This window comes from Mytilus edulis, chromosome 3 (genome assembly GCF_963676685.1).
Source record: "Mytilus edulis chromosome 3, xbMytEdul2.2, whole genome shotgun sequence".
Taxonomy (NCBI): domain Eukaryota; kingdom Metazoa; phylum Mollusca; class Bivalvia; order Mytilida; family Mytilidae; genus Mytilus; species Mytilus edulis.
In genome coordinates, this window is record NC_092346.1 from 44,399,229 (window position 1) to 44,419,992 (window position 20,764).

The 20,764-nt window shown below is 32.1% G+C and overlaps 1 protein-coding gene across 3 annotated transcripts; it reads right to left on the reverse strand.

Moving 5' to 3' along the window:
- Positions 1-3,618: 3,618 nt before the first annotated feature.
- Positions 3,619-15,116, reverse strand: LOC139516597 (uncharacterized). 3 transcript variants are annotated; one of them, XM_071306790.1, is made up of 9 exons: positions 15,032-15,116; positions 9,838-10,395; positions 9,129-9,187; positions 8,325-8,379; positions 7,435-7,496; positions 6,703-6,806; positions 5,436-6,194; positions 4,973-5,079; positions 3,619-4,545 (listed from the first exon to the last, which is right to left on the reverse strand). In XM_071306790.1, exons 2-9 carry the CDS (start codon positions 10,337-10,339, stop codon positions 4,109-4,111), a joined length of 2,085 nt encoding a protein of 694 aa, XP_071162891.1. In that variant the 5' UTR covers positions 10,340-10,395; positions 15,032-15,116; the 3' UTR covers positions 3,619-4,108. The 3 variants fall into 3 exon arrangements, with proteins under 3 accessions (XP_071162891.1, XP_071162893.1, XP_071162892.1); XM_071306792.1 differs by lacking the exon at positions 15,032-15,116 and adding an exon at positions 14,765-14,908; XM_071306791.1 differs by lacking the exon at positions 15,032-15,116 and adding an exon at positions 11,906-11,990.
- Between the last annotated feature and the right edge of the window lie 5,648 nt (positions 15,117-20,764).

A 20,764-nucleotide genomic window follows, 5' to 3' on the forward strand; every position in this document is an offset into this window, starting at 1 on the left:
ATAAAACTGCTAGTTGTAAAATAATTTGTGCTAAAAGGTATAGAACGGGTTGATAAATGAGATCTCAGATAATCCCACATACAAAAACTAATTCTTTGACAAGGATGAAATTTTGGCGAAAAGTCAAACATGGGTTCAATGAATATTACATTGAACAGCAAATCAAAGGACTGACTTTGTTTGTATTGAATACCTAAGCTGCACAATAGTCCGTACAAACAAACGGTACATTGTCGGTTTAGCTACATGTTCGACGAAAGACTTTCCAATTAGATTAACTAAAATATCTTTACTGGAGTGAAAGAGGGTCTTCAGAATTACTGTGAAACTGTTTAATCGCGAAGTGGTATTAACCAAATATAGATTGAAAAAAACTCTAAAGAACTTCGGGATAATTTTGAATCTGGAACTTTCTCTGAAATTAGTTCTATCAAAACGTTTGATTTTTCAACTCTGCATTTCACTGTTTCCCTATTGAAATTGACAATTCACCAAAATGAAATAATCCACAATGCTTTGCAACATACAAATGGTAGTATACGCTATAAAATATATTACTTTGGAATATTATCCGGCATATTTTGTTAAAATGAACAAAATGGTAAAACATTCTACATTGAAGAACAAGTGATCAGTATGCTTGAGTTTCTAATTGATAACATATTTGTTGAATTTGGAGGTAGACTTTTTTAACAAATTGTCGGTATTTCTATGGGAATGACCTGTGCGCCTCTTCTTGTCGACCTCTTTTAATATTCATATGAGTCGGAATTCCTTCAAACACCTGAACTAACTAGTTTCAGAACTATAAATTGAAGAAACAACAAATACAGCTTACTCTGGTTCATTTTTAGACTTATATCTCGAATTTGACATAAGTGGCAATCATAGTACCAGACACATTTCAATTTTGAAATTATGAATTGCCCCAACCATAGCAGCAATATACCAACTTCACCTGCAGATGGGATATACGTTTCCCAACTAATTCAGTATAAAAGAGCTTGAAGTTTCTACTCAGACTTTGTGAAAGAGGGGTGAAGGATACCAGAGGGACAGTCAAGCTCATAAATCGAAAATAAATTACCAACGCCAACGCTAAAGAAAAAGACAAACAGACAAATAATAGTACACAAGACACAACATAGAAAACTAAAAACTAAGCTTCACGAACTTCACCAAAAACTGGTGGTGGATCTTTGCAAAAGTCAACAGTGTCTGATCAGAAAGTTGATGAACCAGTGTTGTCAAAGAACATTTCGTCCTTTTTCTAAAACAAAAGATCGTCGGGAAATACCTTGCTGATAAATATTTCGTATAAACTTCACAAATCACGATGGTCTTGAAGTATAGATTCTAGGTGCTGACGTTATTTGTCATCTAAAATACGTGTTATAGTGTTCATTCATTTGCCTTGTAAATTGTTACTCTTTCTGTTTAGTCTATTTTTGGTTGAATCCATTTAACAAGGCTCAGCACTTATACAGCCTGTTGTTGTGTTGTTGTGTATTGGTAAATTATTGTAGTCTTGTCATTTGTTTTTGCGATTATGCTTTGTCTATAAGCCTTTTTGCATTTCTTTGTTGACATATTTGATCGTTTTATAGTTATTGATATTATAACTAAATGTAGACTGCCTTTACCTTAATTTTGACATTTTTACCTATTATGTTTTTGTATTTTGTTCACACATTGTTGTCAATATAATAGGATTTTATGCACAGGGTTGAAGAAGTGATAGGTTTAGCTATCTATGCAACCAGGCTTAATCCAACCTTTTCTACATAAGAAAATTCCTGTATCAAATCAGGACGATTACAGTTGTTTTCCATTTGTTTGATATCTTTGACTGTTTGTCCATGTCATTTTACTAAGAGACTTTCCGATTCGACTTTTCCTTGGAGCTCAATATTTTTTATACTTACCTTTTTTTCACTTTATATTCGTTCAAATATGTTTGAACTTCTGATTTTGCCATTTGATTAGGGACCTTCCATTTTGAATTTTTCTCAGAGTTCATTATGGTTGGTATTTTACTTTTTTCTTATTTTGAATGTAAATAACTCGTCAAAAATTCTATGAATATAGTTTGTTTCGCCAGACGTGCGTTTCGTTTACATGAGGCATATCAGTGTCGCTCGAATCAATATTTGAAAACAAATACAAAGTTGAAGACCGTTAATAACCGCAAATTCCAAAATGCTGTGTCAAATACGGCTGAAGCAATCTATTCGTGGTGGGAGAAAGCCTGAGTATTTTAAATATTTCAACATTTAACATTAAATTTACAGAAAATGACCACAACCATGGTAAACGAAGGACAACTCTAATGCAATTTACAAGAGCGCAATTTTTTTTTTACATTTTACAGGATGGTACTCAGAATAGAAGCTTTTATACCTTCTGATTAGATGATATATGATTGAAATTACTTTTCATCGAAAGCTTTATCAATTAGGTTTTTAAAATACAGAGTCAATTTCATATTTTACCGAGTATAGAAAATATATTCAATTTAAGCTCGTCGGAACCAAGACAAATTTTCATTTATCATTAATCGAAAAAAAAAGGTCAACTTTTGCCTCTTGACCATATACATTTTTTGACTGTAATGACACGCTGACATGTCTACAAACAGGAACTGATACCCAATGTTTTCTAGTTTGTGTGAAGACTCCGGGAAAGATAAGATGGAATACCACTGATGCTCTATTGAAAATGCATTATGAATAAATGAACTCCTGTAGCACTGGAGCACTGGAGAACTCGCAATGAATGGATATAAGATGCAGGTGATGTATATACTTTATGAATACATAGAAAGTGTTATTAACTACCTACTGTAAAATTGAGAAATGAAATGGGGAATGCGTCAAAGCGACAACAACCCGACCATAGAACAGACAACAGCCGAAGGCCACCAATGGGTCTTCAATATAGCGAGAAACCCCCTCACCCGGAGGCGTCCTTCAGCTGGCCCCTTAAAAAATATGTATAGTAGTTCAGTGATAATGGACGTGTATACGTTATATATGTTTATGACTTTGTATTGACAATACGATAATGTACATATAGAACTTTGTATACGATAATTTATACATAGGTTTGTGTATACGATATGTATACATAAGTTTAATTCTGAACTATTAAAAGTCATATGAAACCTCAAATAAAAAAAAATGATGCATATGTTTTTTATGACTAAATGGATGGTTTTCATTATAAAATTTATGTACATATACTTTTTTAAGAAAATTCTTTAATTTGTCCACATTTAGAAGAAGTTTATTTCTTTTAATTGCTTGCTTCCAGGAAGCAATTCTCCGACATACATTCCGTATGCAAGTAATCTAAGCGTGACACCTCTCGTAAAATCCGGTGATCGCAATACGCATGGATCTGTCTTTAAATAAATTATTATCTGATTATACATGTTATACACGTGCTCAATATCCATGCATCTTTGTTGATTGTTTACTATAAGGTGACAATCGATAAACTACGGCTTCAAAACACAGCAATTAATGAGCAGCCATATTTGTTAGATCATAACAGACTGACTCTCAAAAACAAATGACGATTATACTATATTTTGGCGTAAGAAATGAAAAAATCGTGCACAGAAGACTTAAGTTTATGATATATACATGCATTGGTTAAAAAATTGGATAAACTTTATTTTTCACCGGTCACTCGTTTCATTTGACTTTAACCCGAAATTGTCAATGATATTGTCAAAATACAAAATAGCCAGATATCAGTGTACATACTTCCCATGGTTTTTGCACACAAACTAATTTGGAATGCACTATAAAAAAAATTGAAACGTTTTCTTCAGTAGAAAATGCATATCATGATGTCGTTCATGTGGTTTTTTTTTATACTTGTAAATTGTTTTACAGAGGTTTTAATTGGTTTTGTATGCAGGTCTCATACTTGTAAAGATAATAATCAAACTCCCCTTCAGTTCCAGCTCCGATCCGCATACGGGTCCTCATACGATTCTACCCTAATCACATTGTTCGAGTAAAGGAAAATAGTTCCAGAACGGAAACGATCACTGTACGGAGTTTGGATATAATGTTACACATTTTATTAAAATTAGCAACTAACATGAAAATGACCGGATTAGTCCTGGTTTAAAAAATGGAAGCATTTTTTTCCTGAAATTTTCATCATCATATTTCACAGGCTTTATTGCCCGAAACTCAGTTGGCAGTTTGTCATCTTTTGTCATTAATACCGGAATGACCCTACCACGTTTGTTTTCATCTTCTAAAGACATGACGAGGCAGGTGTTGGCTATGTATTGAAATATTTTTGACTCGTGGTAGTATTGAGATAGTAGAACAAAAATATAATGTCTTGTGAAATACGGGTTCACATCAAGCAGCATTTCCCCTGGTTTTGATACTTCATCTTGAAGTTCTATTTTCACCTCAGGTATTGTATTATTAAATTTTTTCAAAAAGGATCCAGCTTTGTGAGAGTCTTCTGGAAACTCAGAGTGGAGGACAACAGCAGTTCCGTAGCAAATTTCATGATCTTTAAATAAAAATAAAATATTAACTAATACAATAGAAAATAATATATGTATGTCAAATTGCTGATGATTTACTAACACTCTCATACGTATATTAGAAAGAGAGTTCTTAAAATTATCGTTACTTGATCTGGAGTTTAAGTTATGTATATTGATAGCATAAAGTGATTTAATTAGTAGCTTGAAACAGTAGTATACGATTGGGGTCTTTACTTTTTTTCGTACCTCAAATGTGTAATGATTAGTCATCACAATGCACTGACTTATTCGACCAACGAAAATATCAAACGTAATTTTTTCTATTATTTTTTTTTTAATTTCTTTTAACACGAAGGTTATAAGTAATTAAATAAAAATAGAATTTAAACTAGTTTTTTCTGAATAAAGTTTTAAATGGGCAAAGATATATTTCATCTGGTAAACTCATACCAGATTTGTCGTCTGTTAACTCCTTATTCAGCTCTTTGACGTCTAACCTCCAGTCTACACCCAGCTCGCTTAAGCTATCTTTTATTTTTGTTCTCTTTTTCCTTTTCCTAAATTCATGTTAAAGAAGTTACTTTATATTAATCATAATAAGATATAATGCAAAACTGTATACTAGTATATGATTTTATAGCATTAATTATTTAAATATGCAAATTTTGAAATGATGTAGAGAAACTTTACCATTGAGAAAGCGTTAATTATCAAAGATTTTTTTTTAAAGCGTAAATGTAGTTTTATCAAGCAGATTAACTGTATTTGTGTTTAAATCAATCAAAGTTCTAACGTTCATTTTATTAAATAAATAAATGCCTTTTCGAAATTTATAGATGATGAAAAAACTTCATTACAGTGAAAAAGATCAATGATACAATAGATAAATGTAACTTGACTAAATGCACCATACCTGTTTCTCAACAATGAACAAACGAAGTCAAACAGTGTCCCTTCTTTGGATGGCAACCCTGATAATCTTCTAGCCATCAAGGTTACTTCTTTGATTACTTCACATGATTTTCGTTTAGAGTATCGTCTGTGTAGGTACTGTTTCTTTGAGTTTTTCGGAACAGCAACAGCAATATTCCAGCTTGAAAATGATTCCTTGGAAGGAAGAGAATATTCTGCATGCCGTTCTGTTTTAGAATATCTTTTTCTTTGTTTTTGGCGAAATGTTTTCTTTTGTTCTGATGCTGGTTTTTGTAAATCTACTTTATGGGTTTTAAACATATATTTCGGGTTATCCTGTCCTTCAGGTGTATGTGGTATTGCTAGTGAGTCTTGTATATGATCTTTGATCGAATTTTGAATCAGGTGTTCTTGGTCTTTGTTTATCGTTGATGACTGACTCTGTGTCTGACTTTGACAGGCCCCAATCTCGTCGACTGAAAGCTTCTTAACTGTGTCGACCAACGGACTTCGGCTACGCGAGACGCTTTTATTTCCAGTTCCAACGCAAGAGGAACATGCCTGATCCAATTTACATTTTTCGTTTCCACTTCTGAGATGAACAACCAACTGATCAGGTTTATCGAGACTTCTTCTATTGCAAAACCCAGTTTTCGTGGTCGCAAAAAGTGCTGAATGATCGAATGTTCCTATTTCACTTGGACATTTCCTGATACCTTGATCATTGCACACCTCTGATTGCTCAAGGTGAAGTTTAGATCTAAAATTATAATCGTTGGATTTGTTATTTCGTACAAATGGATGTATGAAAACTATTTTGTAATTTTATGCAGAATATATAGTCGAAATGACGGTGATGCATAGTGAAAGCTAAACAATTGTTTGTATGCTTTATGAAATCTCTTCAGCAATAGGTCTTGTCAAAAAGAAATAACAGTACTACTACAGTTTTTTAAACGTCCTTGTGTGACAATTAGCATCGTTTTAAAACCATTAAAAGATAAATATACAATACAATTAGGCTTTCAATATCGTATAACATTATGTAAATGTTTTTGTGAACTGAGTGTTTTCTTCAACTCCATAATGTTTATACTTGTTTGATTAAGAATAATTTCCCTTGGTTTTAGGATGAGGCAGCTCTTAACATTTTCCTATGTTTCTTAATCTGATACGCGTATTGTACTTTCAACAATGAGCGAGTGCCATTACTTGTGATCTAAAAAAAGTATGTTCTTTGTTGTTAATTCTGGAAAACAAAATCTCACCTAAAAGGAAGAGGATGTTTAAAAGTCTTTAGTCTCTCACAACATTCTTTTTCATCAGTTTTTCTCGCTACCTCTGTTTTGTCTAAAACAGGATCCCTTCTAGTCTATAAAAAATAAAAACCAGTAATAGAATAAGGAATTGGAAATCACCTGTTGTTTTGTTGATAATTCTACCTTTGATTGTGTATAGTTTCATGGACTTCAATCTTTTTGAATTTACTTTTCATGTGTATATACTCAGTTTTTTTTCATACTTATACACTTTGAACACTTTATATTCGGAAAATAATAGGTATTTTAATGAAAAGATTGTGTCGCTGGGAGTTTTTCTCAATGTTGTTGAAAGAGTAAAAAAATATATAAAGGAACACTTTATATTTTTATTAATCTTTTAAAGACTTGCAATGGTCATTTTCATCTTATTGCAATGCGGACTGGTGTTCTATGCACTTTTATAAGATTTCATTGGTTTGATGAAGAAATTTACCTTTATCCTTTAGGGAAGGCTGTTTGCGCTCGTGTACATTTGTCAATTTTATCCTCATTATTTAAAACAAGAAATAATTTGACGTTATTATAAGTCATTCTCTCTGTATTCATATGTATAAAGTTTTTGTAATATGGCCACTGAAAATCGAAACGTTTCTAGTTGTTTTATTTAATTATTTCAATTGTTACCAATATAACAACTGTACCACTGAATTAACCGTGAGAGAAAAAAATAGTACTTACTTTATCAGTGTGTTCTTCCACTACGTATTTAAGTGACTTAGAATTAGTACATGGTTTGTTACCTGAAATAAAATAAATCGTTAAATAAATAGTCATTATACAAGGTGAAGTATTTGTGTCTCAGCAAACTAAAATGGGAGTAAACTTAAATAATTTAAGAGTGTTTGGATTCACTTTTGCTTAAAACTTCTTTTATATAATTTGTGGGATTTGTTTATTTTGTTTATCTTCTTGGAATTTTAAATCTTTATTTTATTTGCATTTTTAAAGCAGTTTCTCGAAAAGAATAGAAGTTGAAACTATAACAAGTCATTTGGGAAAATATGTGAAGCACTTTAAAACTTGGTTAACTCAGCTTCATTCTGTTGTTTTCTGACCAAACGCAAAAGCCTGTAATTCAGTTGTTGATAGTTTGTTTCATTTTGCATGTGTAAAATGCTCATTTGTTTTACACCTTTTTGACCGTCGCGTCATATGTCAATTTTATATCTGTTCTTATGTTCTCTGTTGTAAGGTTGGGGTTGAGCGTCACTGATAAGTCTTTTGTAGTCGAAACGCGCGTCTGGCGTAAATATAAACTTCCAATCCTGGTATCTATGATGAGTTTATTGATGGTGTTGCAAAACTGAAAATATATTAAAAAACATTATATTTACATTTCCCTTAAAATATATGCAAATTTATGAAACATACGAAAAAAACCATTAAAACGAACTGTCATAAATATATATAATCCTTCGTAGCAAATGATAGCATGCCCAGAAGGTACATCTTAGGTAAACGTAACATTTTTTTTGTATTAAGCATAAAGTTACATTTACCTCTTAGAAGCCTAACTGGACACTCTGTCAAGATATTACGAAAGAATAATGGAATTTAAAAATATTTACCTCGGGCATTTAAAAACCACTTTGTTTGCTCTGGAGGTTCCAATCTGTTCTTCGCCTGTAAATATACATGTTTAAATAGTTCAAGTTTAGGACAAGAAGTTTCATGGAAAGAAAAAATGATACTAGTATACTCTAGAATATATATGATTATCATCTAACGTTCTCAAAATGCAAGTTGATACGACATTCCCGGGATAGCGTTTCCTATTATCTTCCCTTGAGACATGGTCACAGCTTGATAGAGGGTTGAAGCTCTTAAACTAAGTGTTCCGAGTGTTAAGGTTGAAAAAATCTCTTAAAAAATCAACGAACGCCATCACGAGTTGATTGACCGTTTAGTGTCACAGGTGATGACGAATATAATTCAATCGTCATAACCACTATCCCCTCCATCCTTTTCCCAGAAAGTGCTCTTCCAAATAAGACTTACCGACGTCTTTGTACTTATAAGAACAACATGAGGCGTGCCACATGTGGATCAGGATTTCATTACCTTTCTCTTTCTGTAGCGCTTGATATCAACCTCGTGTTTTCGTTGGGACATACTTTGGTTTTCTATGTTGTGTTTTGTATAGCTTTATTTGTTGTTTGCTCTTTGTTCTATTGTTCTCTTTTAATTTGCCATGGTTTTGTCAAAAAAAATTTCGACTGTTCTAGTTTGGATGTCATTTTGGCATTTTTGCTTCTTTTTTATATTTTTTTTTTTGTAATCAAAGATTTTTTACAAATTTAATAGCATACATTTATTATTTTCTAATATCAAAGATTTTATTGTTTCAGTTTGTTGTGATCAATGACACTTACTGGAAATTTGAATTCCGTCAATGAATGTTTAACTGTTTCAATTTGCAAGTCAATCCTATCTGTAAAACAAAGTAATCTATTAGATAACTCAGATTTTGGGCATCATTCGGCTGAAACAAAGTATTCTAATGAACAGACACGTAAAAACAAAAACTATACGACTTTTGACAAAAAGATTTAATAATTTAACATAAGAAAAAAAGTTGCCATAGATACTTCATTCATTGTTAACAAACAAACCAAAGCTCGTCATGTAATGTTGCCATTTTGGCGGTATATTTAACATTGCCATGAAGCGCAAGGTTTGGCTAGCCACAAAACCAGGTTCAACCCAGTGTGTTTATTTAAATGTCTTGTACCAACTTAGGAATATGGCAGTTGTTATATAATAGTTCGTTTTGGTGTATGTTGTATTTTCGGTTTTGTTTGGTTGCACTTCAGTGTTCTTTTGTTTCCTTGTTTTCCTGTTATAGTTGATGTTTTTCTCTCAATCGATTGGTGACTTTTGAACAACGATATACTACTGCTGTCTTTGTTTACATTGACTTTTGCTATTGAATAATAGTACTTTCATTGGCGATCATACCAAATATTTTGATATTGTTACTTTCAGTAAAGAACTCTATGAGGCTTGTGGAAGTTATACAATGCTCTACTTTTGAGTTATCGTGTATATACACCAAAAAATGTCTTGTTTAAAGAATATTACCTTCTTTGGAACGTGTGTTAACTTCGTATATAATTTGGAATTTCTGCTCCAAAAACTTCGGTTTCTTTAGGTATTCCTCCAAAGCATTTGCTATGTTACAGCACTGGTCAAAATAGATCTCAAACTGTGATTCTGTTATATTTGTATTTGTTAAATGACATAACTCGTTTCTAATTCTCATCAGCGTTGTTATAAGTATTTCAACATTGTTTTTCTCGTGAATATGTCGAAGAAGTACCGCTATGGTTGTTATGTCGAAAGGTCTGTATCCCGTTCTTGAAGCATTGCATATGAGTTCTTCTTCTCTTTGTGTAAATCGTTTCTTTAACTTGTTTTTAACTGCATTATAGTAGTCTTCTATTTTAGAATTGGCAATAGAATGATGTAAAAGTTCCCTGAGCAGCTCAGTCAAATCATCAAATATAATTTTGTTCAAAATAGATAAATACTTATTACACTCCAGTAGTATATAGTCCTCTGAAGACGTTATAGGAAACGGCATTTTCACATTTTCAGGATTCCTTAAGAAATCCACCAAATTCTAGAAAATATAACTACCTGAAATAAACGATGGCAAATTTTATAAACTGTGCCCAATGTAGATGGTGTTAGGTCAAACAAATTTAGCTGGAATAATAAAACAATTGTAATTAACATGCATGATGTTTTTTTTTCACTTCTTTTTGCAACAATACTTTGTCCTTAACTTGTCTGCACTGCATTTAAAACGCTTGTCTAAAAATGTCATCAAAAACAATACGGTAAAACATTTGAAAAACAAGGAGCAGAAAAAGAAAACAGTTAAAATCTCTTGGGTTAAATTGCCGAAGTTTATAACTGTTTCAACGTTTAAAGATGCTTTAAAGTTTCTTATCATGCATACATTGCGTGCCTTGAATAATTGGTACATCGTTGTTTTGCCTACCAATTGTTTTGACTTTAGTGCCACTCACTTATGAATAAGAAACGCGCCTCTGACAAACAAACATATTATTCCTGGTATCTAGGATAACATTTGTTTTCAATACTGGATCTTCCTGTCGGTAATATGCTATTAGACTAGCGTTTGTTTTCGTCAGCTTTTATATGGACTTCCCGCTTTTTCAATTAACAAGTTAAGATTTCAGTAGTGTTGTAAGAATATTTTTTTTCAATACCATTTCTGGTTAAACTTTCAGCTTTGAATGTATCACTACCGCAGTATTAAAGCAAAAATCTCCAGGGTTTGTTCATTTCTGTTAACTTACTGCTCACCGAATACTTAATTTATTCAAAAAGATACGGGTTTTTTTTCTACCCCAGGAATAGATTGACTACCTAGCCAGATTTGTCGCATTCGTTTTGCGATTTCTTGTTTTTGAAGATCTTCAGTTTCGTATTGATTTTGATTTCAAACACTTTGAAACGATTTGCGTCCCAAATGAGTCTGAATTGGATGAAAATCGCAGCTAGTGTTTAAAAGGTGTAAACCACGAATCTTTCAACTTTTTTTAAATGCTCTAGAAAAAAAGAGCGAATTGATTTCGAATTGTATTTTTTTAAATTGCAGGGCACAAGCTTAAGTATTTGTCTGAAACACCCAAAATTAAATTGTCTTTCTTATCAATCATATATCAATATAGAAAAGTGACAAGAATTGCATGCAGGCGAAAAAAATCACAATTCTAGTAGTTGTCAAAACTGTATAATAATAACATAGAAAAATAATCTATTTTAGATCATGTATATAAATATAGAAGTTTAAAAATAACCATTTCATGGAAATCATGTTATGATTAATGTAAAATATATCTTTTATATTTATTTGCTTCTCCTGTTAAATTTTTCACCAATTAATATCTCAAGTTATAAAATTGTCACATTTTATAAAAAATATCCCTATCAAAATAGTATTCTTGACATTCGAGATTTGCTATGATTACCGACAAATAAACATGACAAAGGTGACGACATCGACTAATATATAACCTCTAAATCCCTTTCCTGTGATAAATTGCCAATAAAAATGAAACTTGTACCTAATGATACTGAAATTAACATTTTTAATACACATGAAAAAACAACTTACCGACACATCTAAGATGCCTCTATTTAATTTAATTTGATAATTCCAAACATTTTGACAATGGTCCAAGAAAAGATCACGCCATAATAACATGTATAAACTTTAGGTGGGCGAAAATACCCAAAGTTATTTTAAGCTAAAGAGGCGCGAATTTCAAATTATTTGAATAATTGATAACAAATATTATAGTTTTAAAAACATGTTATAGAATGGCATACAGACATATATACATCACATGATGTGTAGTTAATTTATTAGCCAAATGTTTACGTTACTTTTAGATTCATAAAAAAGAACAGTGGCAAATATTCACATTCTTTGTATTAACCATCTTCTTTTTAGAATGTTTACTCCTTTTGCTGAATTACATCTGAGGAAAAGTTTCACGAAAGAAGAAAGAGCGACTACAACATTTCTGAACTTGAATGTATCTCCTATATTCAAATCCGACTTTTTGTTTCCTAAAATTCATTTTTAAACGTGTATCTGGCGTACAAAATTTTAATCCTGGTATCCCTGAGGAGTTTATTTGCTCAGTTAAATGTTGTATTACTTTTTTCTTGTCTATATGTCACTAGATATGTCAATGATGGAGGTAATTTAAGGGTAACTAAATAAGTCACTAACTTCAATAAAGTACTTACAACAATGATTATTATTATTAACTACATTTGTGAAGACCTTGCTAAAAGAGTGTGTTACTTTAAAGATGCATTAACTTGATAATAGTTATTACTATGAAACAATATAGATCTAGTACTTTATATTGGAACGTAGTTACAACGACTATTGCTACACTGCATATGTTTGGTCATATTTCAAACTATTTAGGTTAAACAAGTACATTTTAAATCATTAGACTGACATAAACGAACAAACAAAAATACCTCATGGAGAAAAAATCAAATGTAATGAAGATGCCACTATTTTGTTTTATCAAATCCACTTAACCGCAAAGGAAAGTAAAAAAAACGGGGATAATTCGGTGATGTCCAGGTATAAAAAGTGTCTACGACAAGGAGGAAATATATCAGTAGTTATTTGTGACACTGATTATCCACACAGCCAAATCATGATATAAAAATCTCTCTTGGAAAAAAATGTCTTTTGAATATATGCCACTTATTTTCTTTTTCACTAATCTGCTAATTCACAGAGGAAAGTAAGAAATCAGGGGATAAGTCGGTGATGTCCAGGTATGAAATGTGACATATCAGTGGCTATTTGTGATAATCCATACAGCCAAATCATAATGGTGCAATTTCAACTGTACCTTTTTTATCCTCTCTTGATAGGAGAAAAATGCGCTGGAACATGGTTCCAACTGGGGGATAAGTATATATGTTAATCACCAAAGTTACCCTGATTCGTTAAATACATAAGACATTTTTAAATAATTCCAAAATACCCCCACCGGCTTCTAAGCAGATTGCTTTATATTACACTAACCATTCATCTTCATGTAAATGGTTTAAAATTTCCGCTTTTCGAGAAACTTCATATTGTAATGATTTCGACTTAAAACCCTTTTAAATGATTTGAGTGCCACGGATGAGTCTAAATTGGACGAAACGCGCATTTGGTACACAATAATTGTGAATATGGTATCTTTGAAAACGTATTTCTATTCTTAAGAAAAATAGAGATAACCAGTTTTGAATTTTAACTCCTTAATATTCGGAGCAGAAACTTGCTTTGGTGTCAAAACCAAAAATAACCCTGCCTTTAAACAACAAAGAGGTCATTGGAAATCGTATATCAATATAGAAACCAGATGCTCCGCAGGACGCAGTTTGATACGACCGCAGAGGTCAAACCCTTAACAGTTGGGGCAAGTATGGACACAACATTCAAGCTTGATACAGCTCTGAATTTAGATTGTGATTAAATAGTTGACACAGAATGGATGTGTTCTAGGAACTTAACAAATTTAAATTGGACATTTACCTATTATGGTTATGGTCCAATATCCAAAATCTAAAGACATGCTTAGATTCAGCATATCAATGAACCCCAGGAATTTAATTTTTGATGAAATCAAATAAAGTTCAATTTCGGACCGTTTAGAACTCAATGTGTACCAATTTGATAAATGGGCCCAAATATCAAAATTCTAAATGCATGGTTAGATTCAGCATAAAAAAAGAACCCCATATATTCATTTTTTGTTGAAATCAAACAAAGATAAATTTTCAACCCTGATTTGAACCAACTTGAAAACTGGGCCTATCATCAAAAATCTAAGTACATCTTTAGATTCAGCAAATCAAAGAACCCCAAGAATTCAATTTTTGTAAAAAATCAAATTAAGTTTAATTTACCCTTTGGATATTAATTCCTAAACTGTTGGGACCAAAACTCCAAAAATCAATCCCAACCGTCCTGCTGTGGTCATAAACCCTCAAATATTTCTATTTACTTATACTAAAGTTATTGTGCGAAAACCAAGTAAAAGCTTATTTGGGATTTTTGGACCCTAATTCCTGAGCTGTTGGGACCAAAACCCCGAAAATCAATTCCAACCTTCCTTAAAACCATGTGTTAAAATTTTATTAATTTCTATTTATTTATACTAAAGTTATTATCCGAAAATCTTAGGACGACGCTGACGACGCAGATGACATGATACCAATATGTTACCAATATACAACCAAAATATTTTTAATTTTCGCGGTCGTTTAAAAGTGACAAAAAATAGAATGCATGCCTAATCATCGCAATTCTACTAGTTGTCAATGATAAAATTACCCACAAGAGAGAGACATTTTGTTTATGTTGTCTAAATATGTATATTGAAAAGTTTAAAAATAACCATTTCGTTGAAATCATATGACTTCATCATGATTCATGTAAACTTGTGACCTTTTATATGTACTTCCCCGGTATGCATCTATTTTACATCATTAATTCTCACAAATTATAATTGCCACACATGATTACAATTGCAGTGTTAATTAAAACAATATTTTTGCATTCTGATATTTACTATGATAATACTGACCTCACAAGGGTGACGAAATCAACTAATATATGACCTCTTAATCGCCTTCCTATGATATCTTGCCAATAAATATGAAACATATATCTGTATGTTATTGAAATTAACTACTAAGACCAAATAAAACTTACCGACACATCTATGATCTCCAAATAATTCAAATGGCTTGGCAATGATTCCAGGAAAAGATCATGCCATTATAAAGGTCAACGGAATTTCCTAAAGTTATTTAAAGTTCTTTTAAAGGCGCGAATTTCAAATCACTTTAATGATTGATAGTTTCAATTAGATATTACAGAATGCCATACTGAAATATACACATCATATGTGTAGTTAATTCGTTGACCAATCTTTTATGTTACTTTTAAATTCATTAAAAGATCTTAAAAAAGAACTTCGTCTGATATTTACATTCTATGCTTAATATAAATCATCTGTTTAGTATTGTTACTGTTTTACTGAAATACCCTTAAAAGAAAGAGCAAAAATAACTATTCTGCACATGCATGTTTTTCTTATATTTAAATCCGAGAACTCATTTTAAAACGTGTGTCTAGCGTACAAGATTTTAATCCTGGTATCCATTGGGTTTTAATTTATCAGTTGGATGTTGTATCATATTTTTTCACTGATCATGCCTATATATCAATCCATGGGGTATTTTTAACATTTAATAATTGACTTTCTTTCAATAAAGTTACAACAATAATTATCTTTAAGAAGACCTTGCTAAACTAAAGTGTGTTACTTTATAAATTTATTTACCAATCATTGGCCTTTGTCAAGCAAGATGCATAAACACCATAGTTCAATTATTATCATCATGAAATATATAATTTTATTTGTTTGGGGTGTAGTTACAAGGACCATTGCAGTTGTTTGGCGAAGTTTTAACAATGTATTTTGGTTAAAATGGGTATATTTTAAATCATTAGACTGGCATTAAAGGATATATAAAATCCCTCTTGGAAAAAAAAGTCTTATGTCTATATACCGGTACTACTTTTTTTTACACCACAAAGGAAAGTAAGAAAACCGGGAATAAGTCGGTGATGTTCACTTATAAAATGTGTTTTACGACTAGTGGTTATTTGTGACACTAATTATCTTCACAGCCAAATCATGATTGAGCAATTTCAACTGTACCTTTTTATATCTCCTCTTATGATCTCTTACATAAATCTTGATAGGAGAAAAGCGCACTGGAACATGGTTCCAACAGGGGGATAATGAGGAAATATGGCATTGGACATAAATAGAGCTGAGAGTGCCAGCAGCCGATGATATCTCTTATAAACGGTCCTTTAATATCAATATTTTACAAAAAGATTCTACTTTTGTTGTAAATTCAAGAAAAACAAACACAAATGATGAAATGTATTTTCAAACGTCAGTCTGTGTGTTATGTTAAAAATGTAGACTAGTAAGTGTTTGAAATGCCCTTCCATTGTTAGTTCGGCATAATAAAACAATTGTGGCCCCTTAGAATCGATGAATATCCAAAATTGTCAACCCTCAAAAGTCATTTCACTCAGGGCTGCGCCCCCAATGAAATAACCTTCTCGTGTTGACAATTTTGAATATTCACCTCTTCAACGGGCCATAATTGTATAATGTTAATCTCCCAAGTTACCCTGTTTCGTTATATACATACGACATCTTTATTTTAATTCGCTAATAACCATCGCAGACAATTAAGTACTATGCACCTTAACACTGGCTAAGCTTCTTCAACGGTCGTTTTTCAAGCATAGATTTCACCAATACAGTATTCTGATTCCTTCCTATTGTGATAAAAAATACTTTAGGTGGTTTACCGATGTTCTGTAAATCCGATAAATTATGGTATTAAGGTGGTACCCAACGCTTTCCTTAAAATTAATTTGGTTTGTTTAATTTTCATAATATTATGACTAAGTATTTACTTTGACCCTTAAACAAAAATATAAAAATTTCAAAAATTTTGAACCAACCGTTTTGTCAGAAAAATTACACTGGTTATATAGCAGTTTGACAAACACCAATTTTGATCATTGAGAAGCTTAATATTCCCTTTACAACACAACATAATTAAAACGTTTAGCTGACTTTACAGAGTTATCTCCCTGTAGAGTTAGGTACCACCTTTAAAGAACAAAATTTAGTGAAAACAACGGCAATCGCATAAATTACAAGGTTATAATAGGCAACATCAGTTTACCAATGTTCAAATACTAGTATCATAAATCCATTAAGAAGATACAGGTCAAGGTAAACGGAAAACGGAAGTAATCGCATGAACTTCAACAATGAGCGAGACATTGTGCGTCGACGTGGTTATTAAGTGTCTCCTATTATTGGTACATCGATGTCAGAATCGGAATTAGGATGTACTCGGAAAATTAACAGGTCAGACATTTATTTCTTGTATCTAAAGAAACAAGACCACAAAAACATGTTGCAAATATAAACTCATCACAGATCTCAGTATTGGCGCGCGTTGCAAGTGATTCGTACACAGACACATATCATTGGTCAACCAATTTTGCCTAATGACGGTGAAACTTGTACTAATCAATATATGTATATAATATCCAGACATTTTATAAATATATATCTGGAAGTTGACAATTGATCTATGTGAAGGTTCTATATGTATTTTGCTGCATGTAAGTGAAGAAATGTTGTCCTATGTGTATACTCACGACCTCTTTAAATATCAATTCGCTAATATCCTCTTTGATGCCCAGCATTTTATTAACATAAATGTGTATTTGTTGTTGGAATCAGTTTCACACCTTCTGTATTGACATGAATTATCATTGAAGTGGTCGTAATTATAATTTAATTGTTTACAAATCTTATATTTTTTTTATTTAAGTACTAAGGATTTCCTACCCAAGAAATAGATTACCTTAGCTAAATTTTGCAAAACATTTCGGAAAATTTTGTCCTCAATAATCTCCACCTTGGTACTATATTTGTTTTTTTCTTTTTTTTTTTTTAACTCGAGCATCACTGTCCAAAAGTAAAATAACAAATATACCAATCGCTGATGAAAATTCTTAAAATACAAAAGTTCCTAAGCAAATGGCAGAATCAAAAGTTCAAACGCATCAAACGAATGAATAACAACTTTCAAATCGCAAGTCCGACATACAAAATTCTAAGCAGAGTATTATGATGAGTTTATCTTCACAAGTACGATTTTTCGTGACCTTAAACAATTGAAGTATGTTTACTTCGATTTCAACTGTCGTCATAGAAGCCTTTGTTTTATGGGTCAATCTTACTCGTCACTTTTTCGATTTAACCTGGTTAATGGTAACCTTACTATTATACATGCTAAATTCAAAGATCGATTCCGTAGCGAAGTTGTTGCCAACATCTGTAACATTTCCAATCTTTATAAAGTTACTAGGAATCAAAAGGTACCAGGCTGATAATTTTATACGCCAGACGCGCGTTTTGTCTACAGAAGACTCATCAGCGACGCTCAGATCTAAAAAAAATAGAAAGCCAAAGCAAGTTCAAGGTTGAAGAGCATTGAGGACTAAAAATTCCAAAAAGTTGTGCCAAATACAGCTAAGGTAATCTATGCCTGGGATGAGAAAATCCTTAGTATTTCGAATAATTTATATTTTTTCAAACAGTAAATTTATAAAAATGACCATATAAGTGATATTGGCGTCAACACCGAAGTGCTGACTACTGGGCTGATGATACCCTCGGGGACGAAACGTCTACCAGCAGTTGCATCGAGCCAGTGGTGTAAAAAGTTATCAAAAGGTACCAGGCTTATAATTTTATACGCCAGACGCGCGTTTCGTCTACATAAAACTCATCAGTGACGCTCAGATCTAATAAATTAGAAAGCCAAAATAAGTACAAAGTTGAAGTGCAGTGAGGACCAAAAATTCCAAAAAGTTTTGCAAAATACAGCTAAGGTAATCTATGCCTGGGATAAGAAAATCCTTAGTATTTTGAATAATTGATATTTTTTCAAACAGTAAATTTATGAAAATGAACATATAATTGATATTAATGTCAAAACCGAAGTGCTGACTACTGGGCCGGTGATACCCTCGGGGACGAAACTTCCACCAGCATTGGCATCTACTAAATTGACATTAATAGATACATGTGGTCCATGACCGAGTTAAAAACTTAGACACTGGTACTGCCATAAAGTTCATTATAGCTACTTGTAAAGTGATAATTTTCGTTGTTCTTTATAAAACATTGCTAGAGTAGCATTTGGGTTCAGAATATATCTCTGTTAGAAGTATCACCATAATGGGAAAAAACACAGGCACAGAAAAATCAGCGTTACAAACTAAAACTGAGGTTAAAAAACATCAGCTATAAGAGGAAAACAACGAAACAACAGAAACACTGAAGTACAACAAAAAAACAGAACGACAATGCAACACACACCTGTCAGAAACGAACTATAAGATAACAACTGCCATTTTCCTGACTTGATACAGGACAAAACCTCCCGCTTTTATGACATTGTTTGATTGATTGATTGTTGGTGGCTTAAAGTCCAGTGGCAAATATGTCATGCATATTCAGGACGATATGACATTGTTAAATATAACACTAAAATGATAACATTACACGACAGGACTACAGTAAAAATATATGCAAGAACATTACGGACAGAGAAATACACAAGTAAACATTACAATAGTTCATTTCAACATGCTAATTACTATCAAAGGTACCATGCAGGCCTACAATCGAATACACCATACGCGTGCTTCGTCTACATAAGACCCACCGGCGACGCCTAGATCAAAATAGTGAAGAAAGCCAAAAAAGTACAAAGTTGAAGAGCACCGATGACCCAAAATTCTAAAAAGTGCCAAACACGGATAATTTTATCTATACCTGGAACAAGAAAATCCGTAGTATTTAAAATAATTCGTACCCTTGCAAACAGTAAATTTATAAAAAATTACTATACTATTGATGTTCATGTCAACACCGAAGTGGAGACCATGCAACCACATAATAAAAACGAACTCGTAAAAAAACTAAGACAGCACATAAAACAGCGCAAAATAAAACCTGCATTGTCACACGATGATAAAGTGGCGTCACAGGTAATTTAAAAAATGTTTGATATTGTTCAAAATCAGGTTTGTATTTTTTATTAATATAGAGACGCATAAAGGATCGTAAAATCGATTGGCGAATAGTGTTACTACTCTAGACTGGAAGATTGACTATAGAAACTCTGAAACCATCGCGTTTTTCATTGGTACTAAAAAAAAATTCATTAATTCATTTAAAAATTACAAGTAAAATATTTGGACATAAAGCCAACCATCTAGTTTCAGTAAAGTGACCTTTGGTTTCATGTTCACAAGCTTAAATGAGATTTATTTGCTCCCTGAATAAAGAGATAGTATTAACGAAAGAACATCGTCAGGATATCTGAAAGGAAAATTAGGAAGTTTAGAGGGTGTTTTTTTTTTAACTGTATAGGCTTTTAAAAGACTGCTTTAGTTGAGTACAAGAACAAGTCAGATATGCAGTTAGTATTTTTCGAAATACTTGGGTTACCTTAGCTGTATTTGGGAGAAAAAAACTTCGTAAATTTTATGCTCTTTAACTCGGTATTGTTTTGGCTTAAAGACCATTTATTCGAGTGCCACTGATAAGTCTTTTGTAGACGAAACGCTCGTTTGGCTTACAGTATTATTTGCCTAGTATCTGCAATGCGTTAATTTAGTAGCATTATAATTATACCGAATTGTCAACTTGTCTGTGGAAACAAAAAAAAATCGTTGCCTCCTCGGTATTACGTCTTTAAAATAGAGAAAACGTTAATGCTTTATCCCTTCAGATATATATGTTATGGTTAATATGTTTAT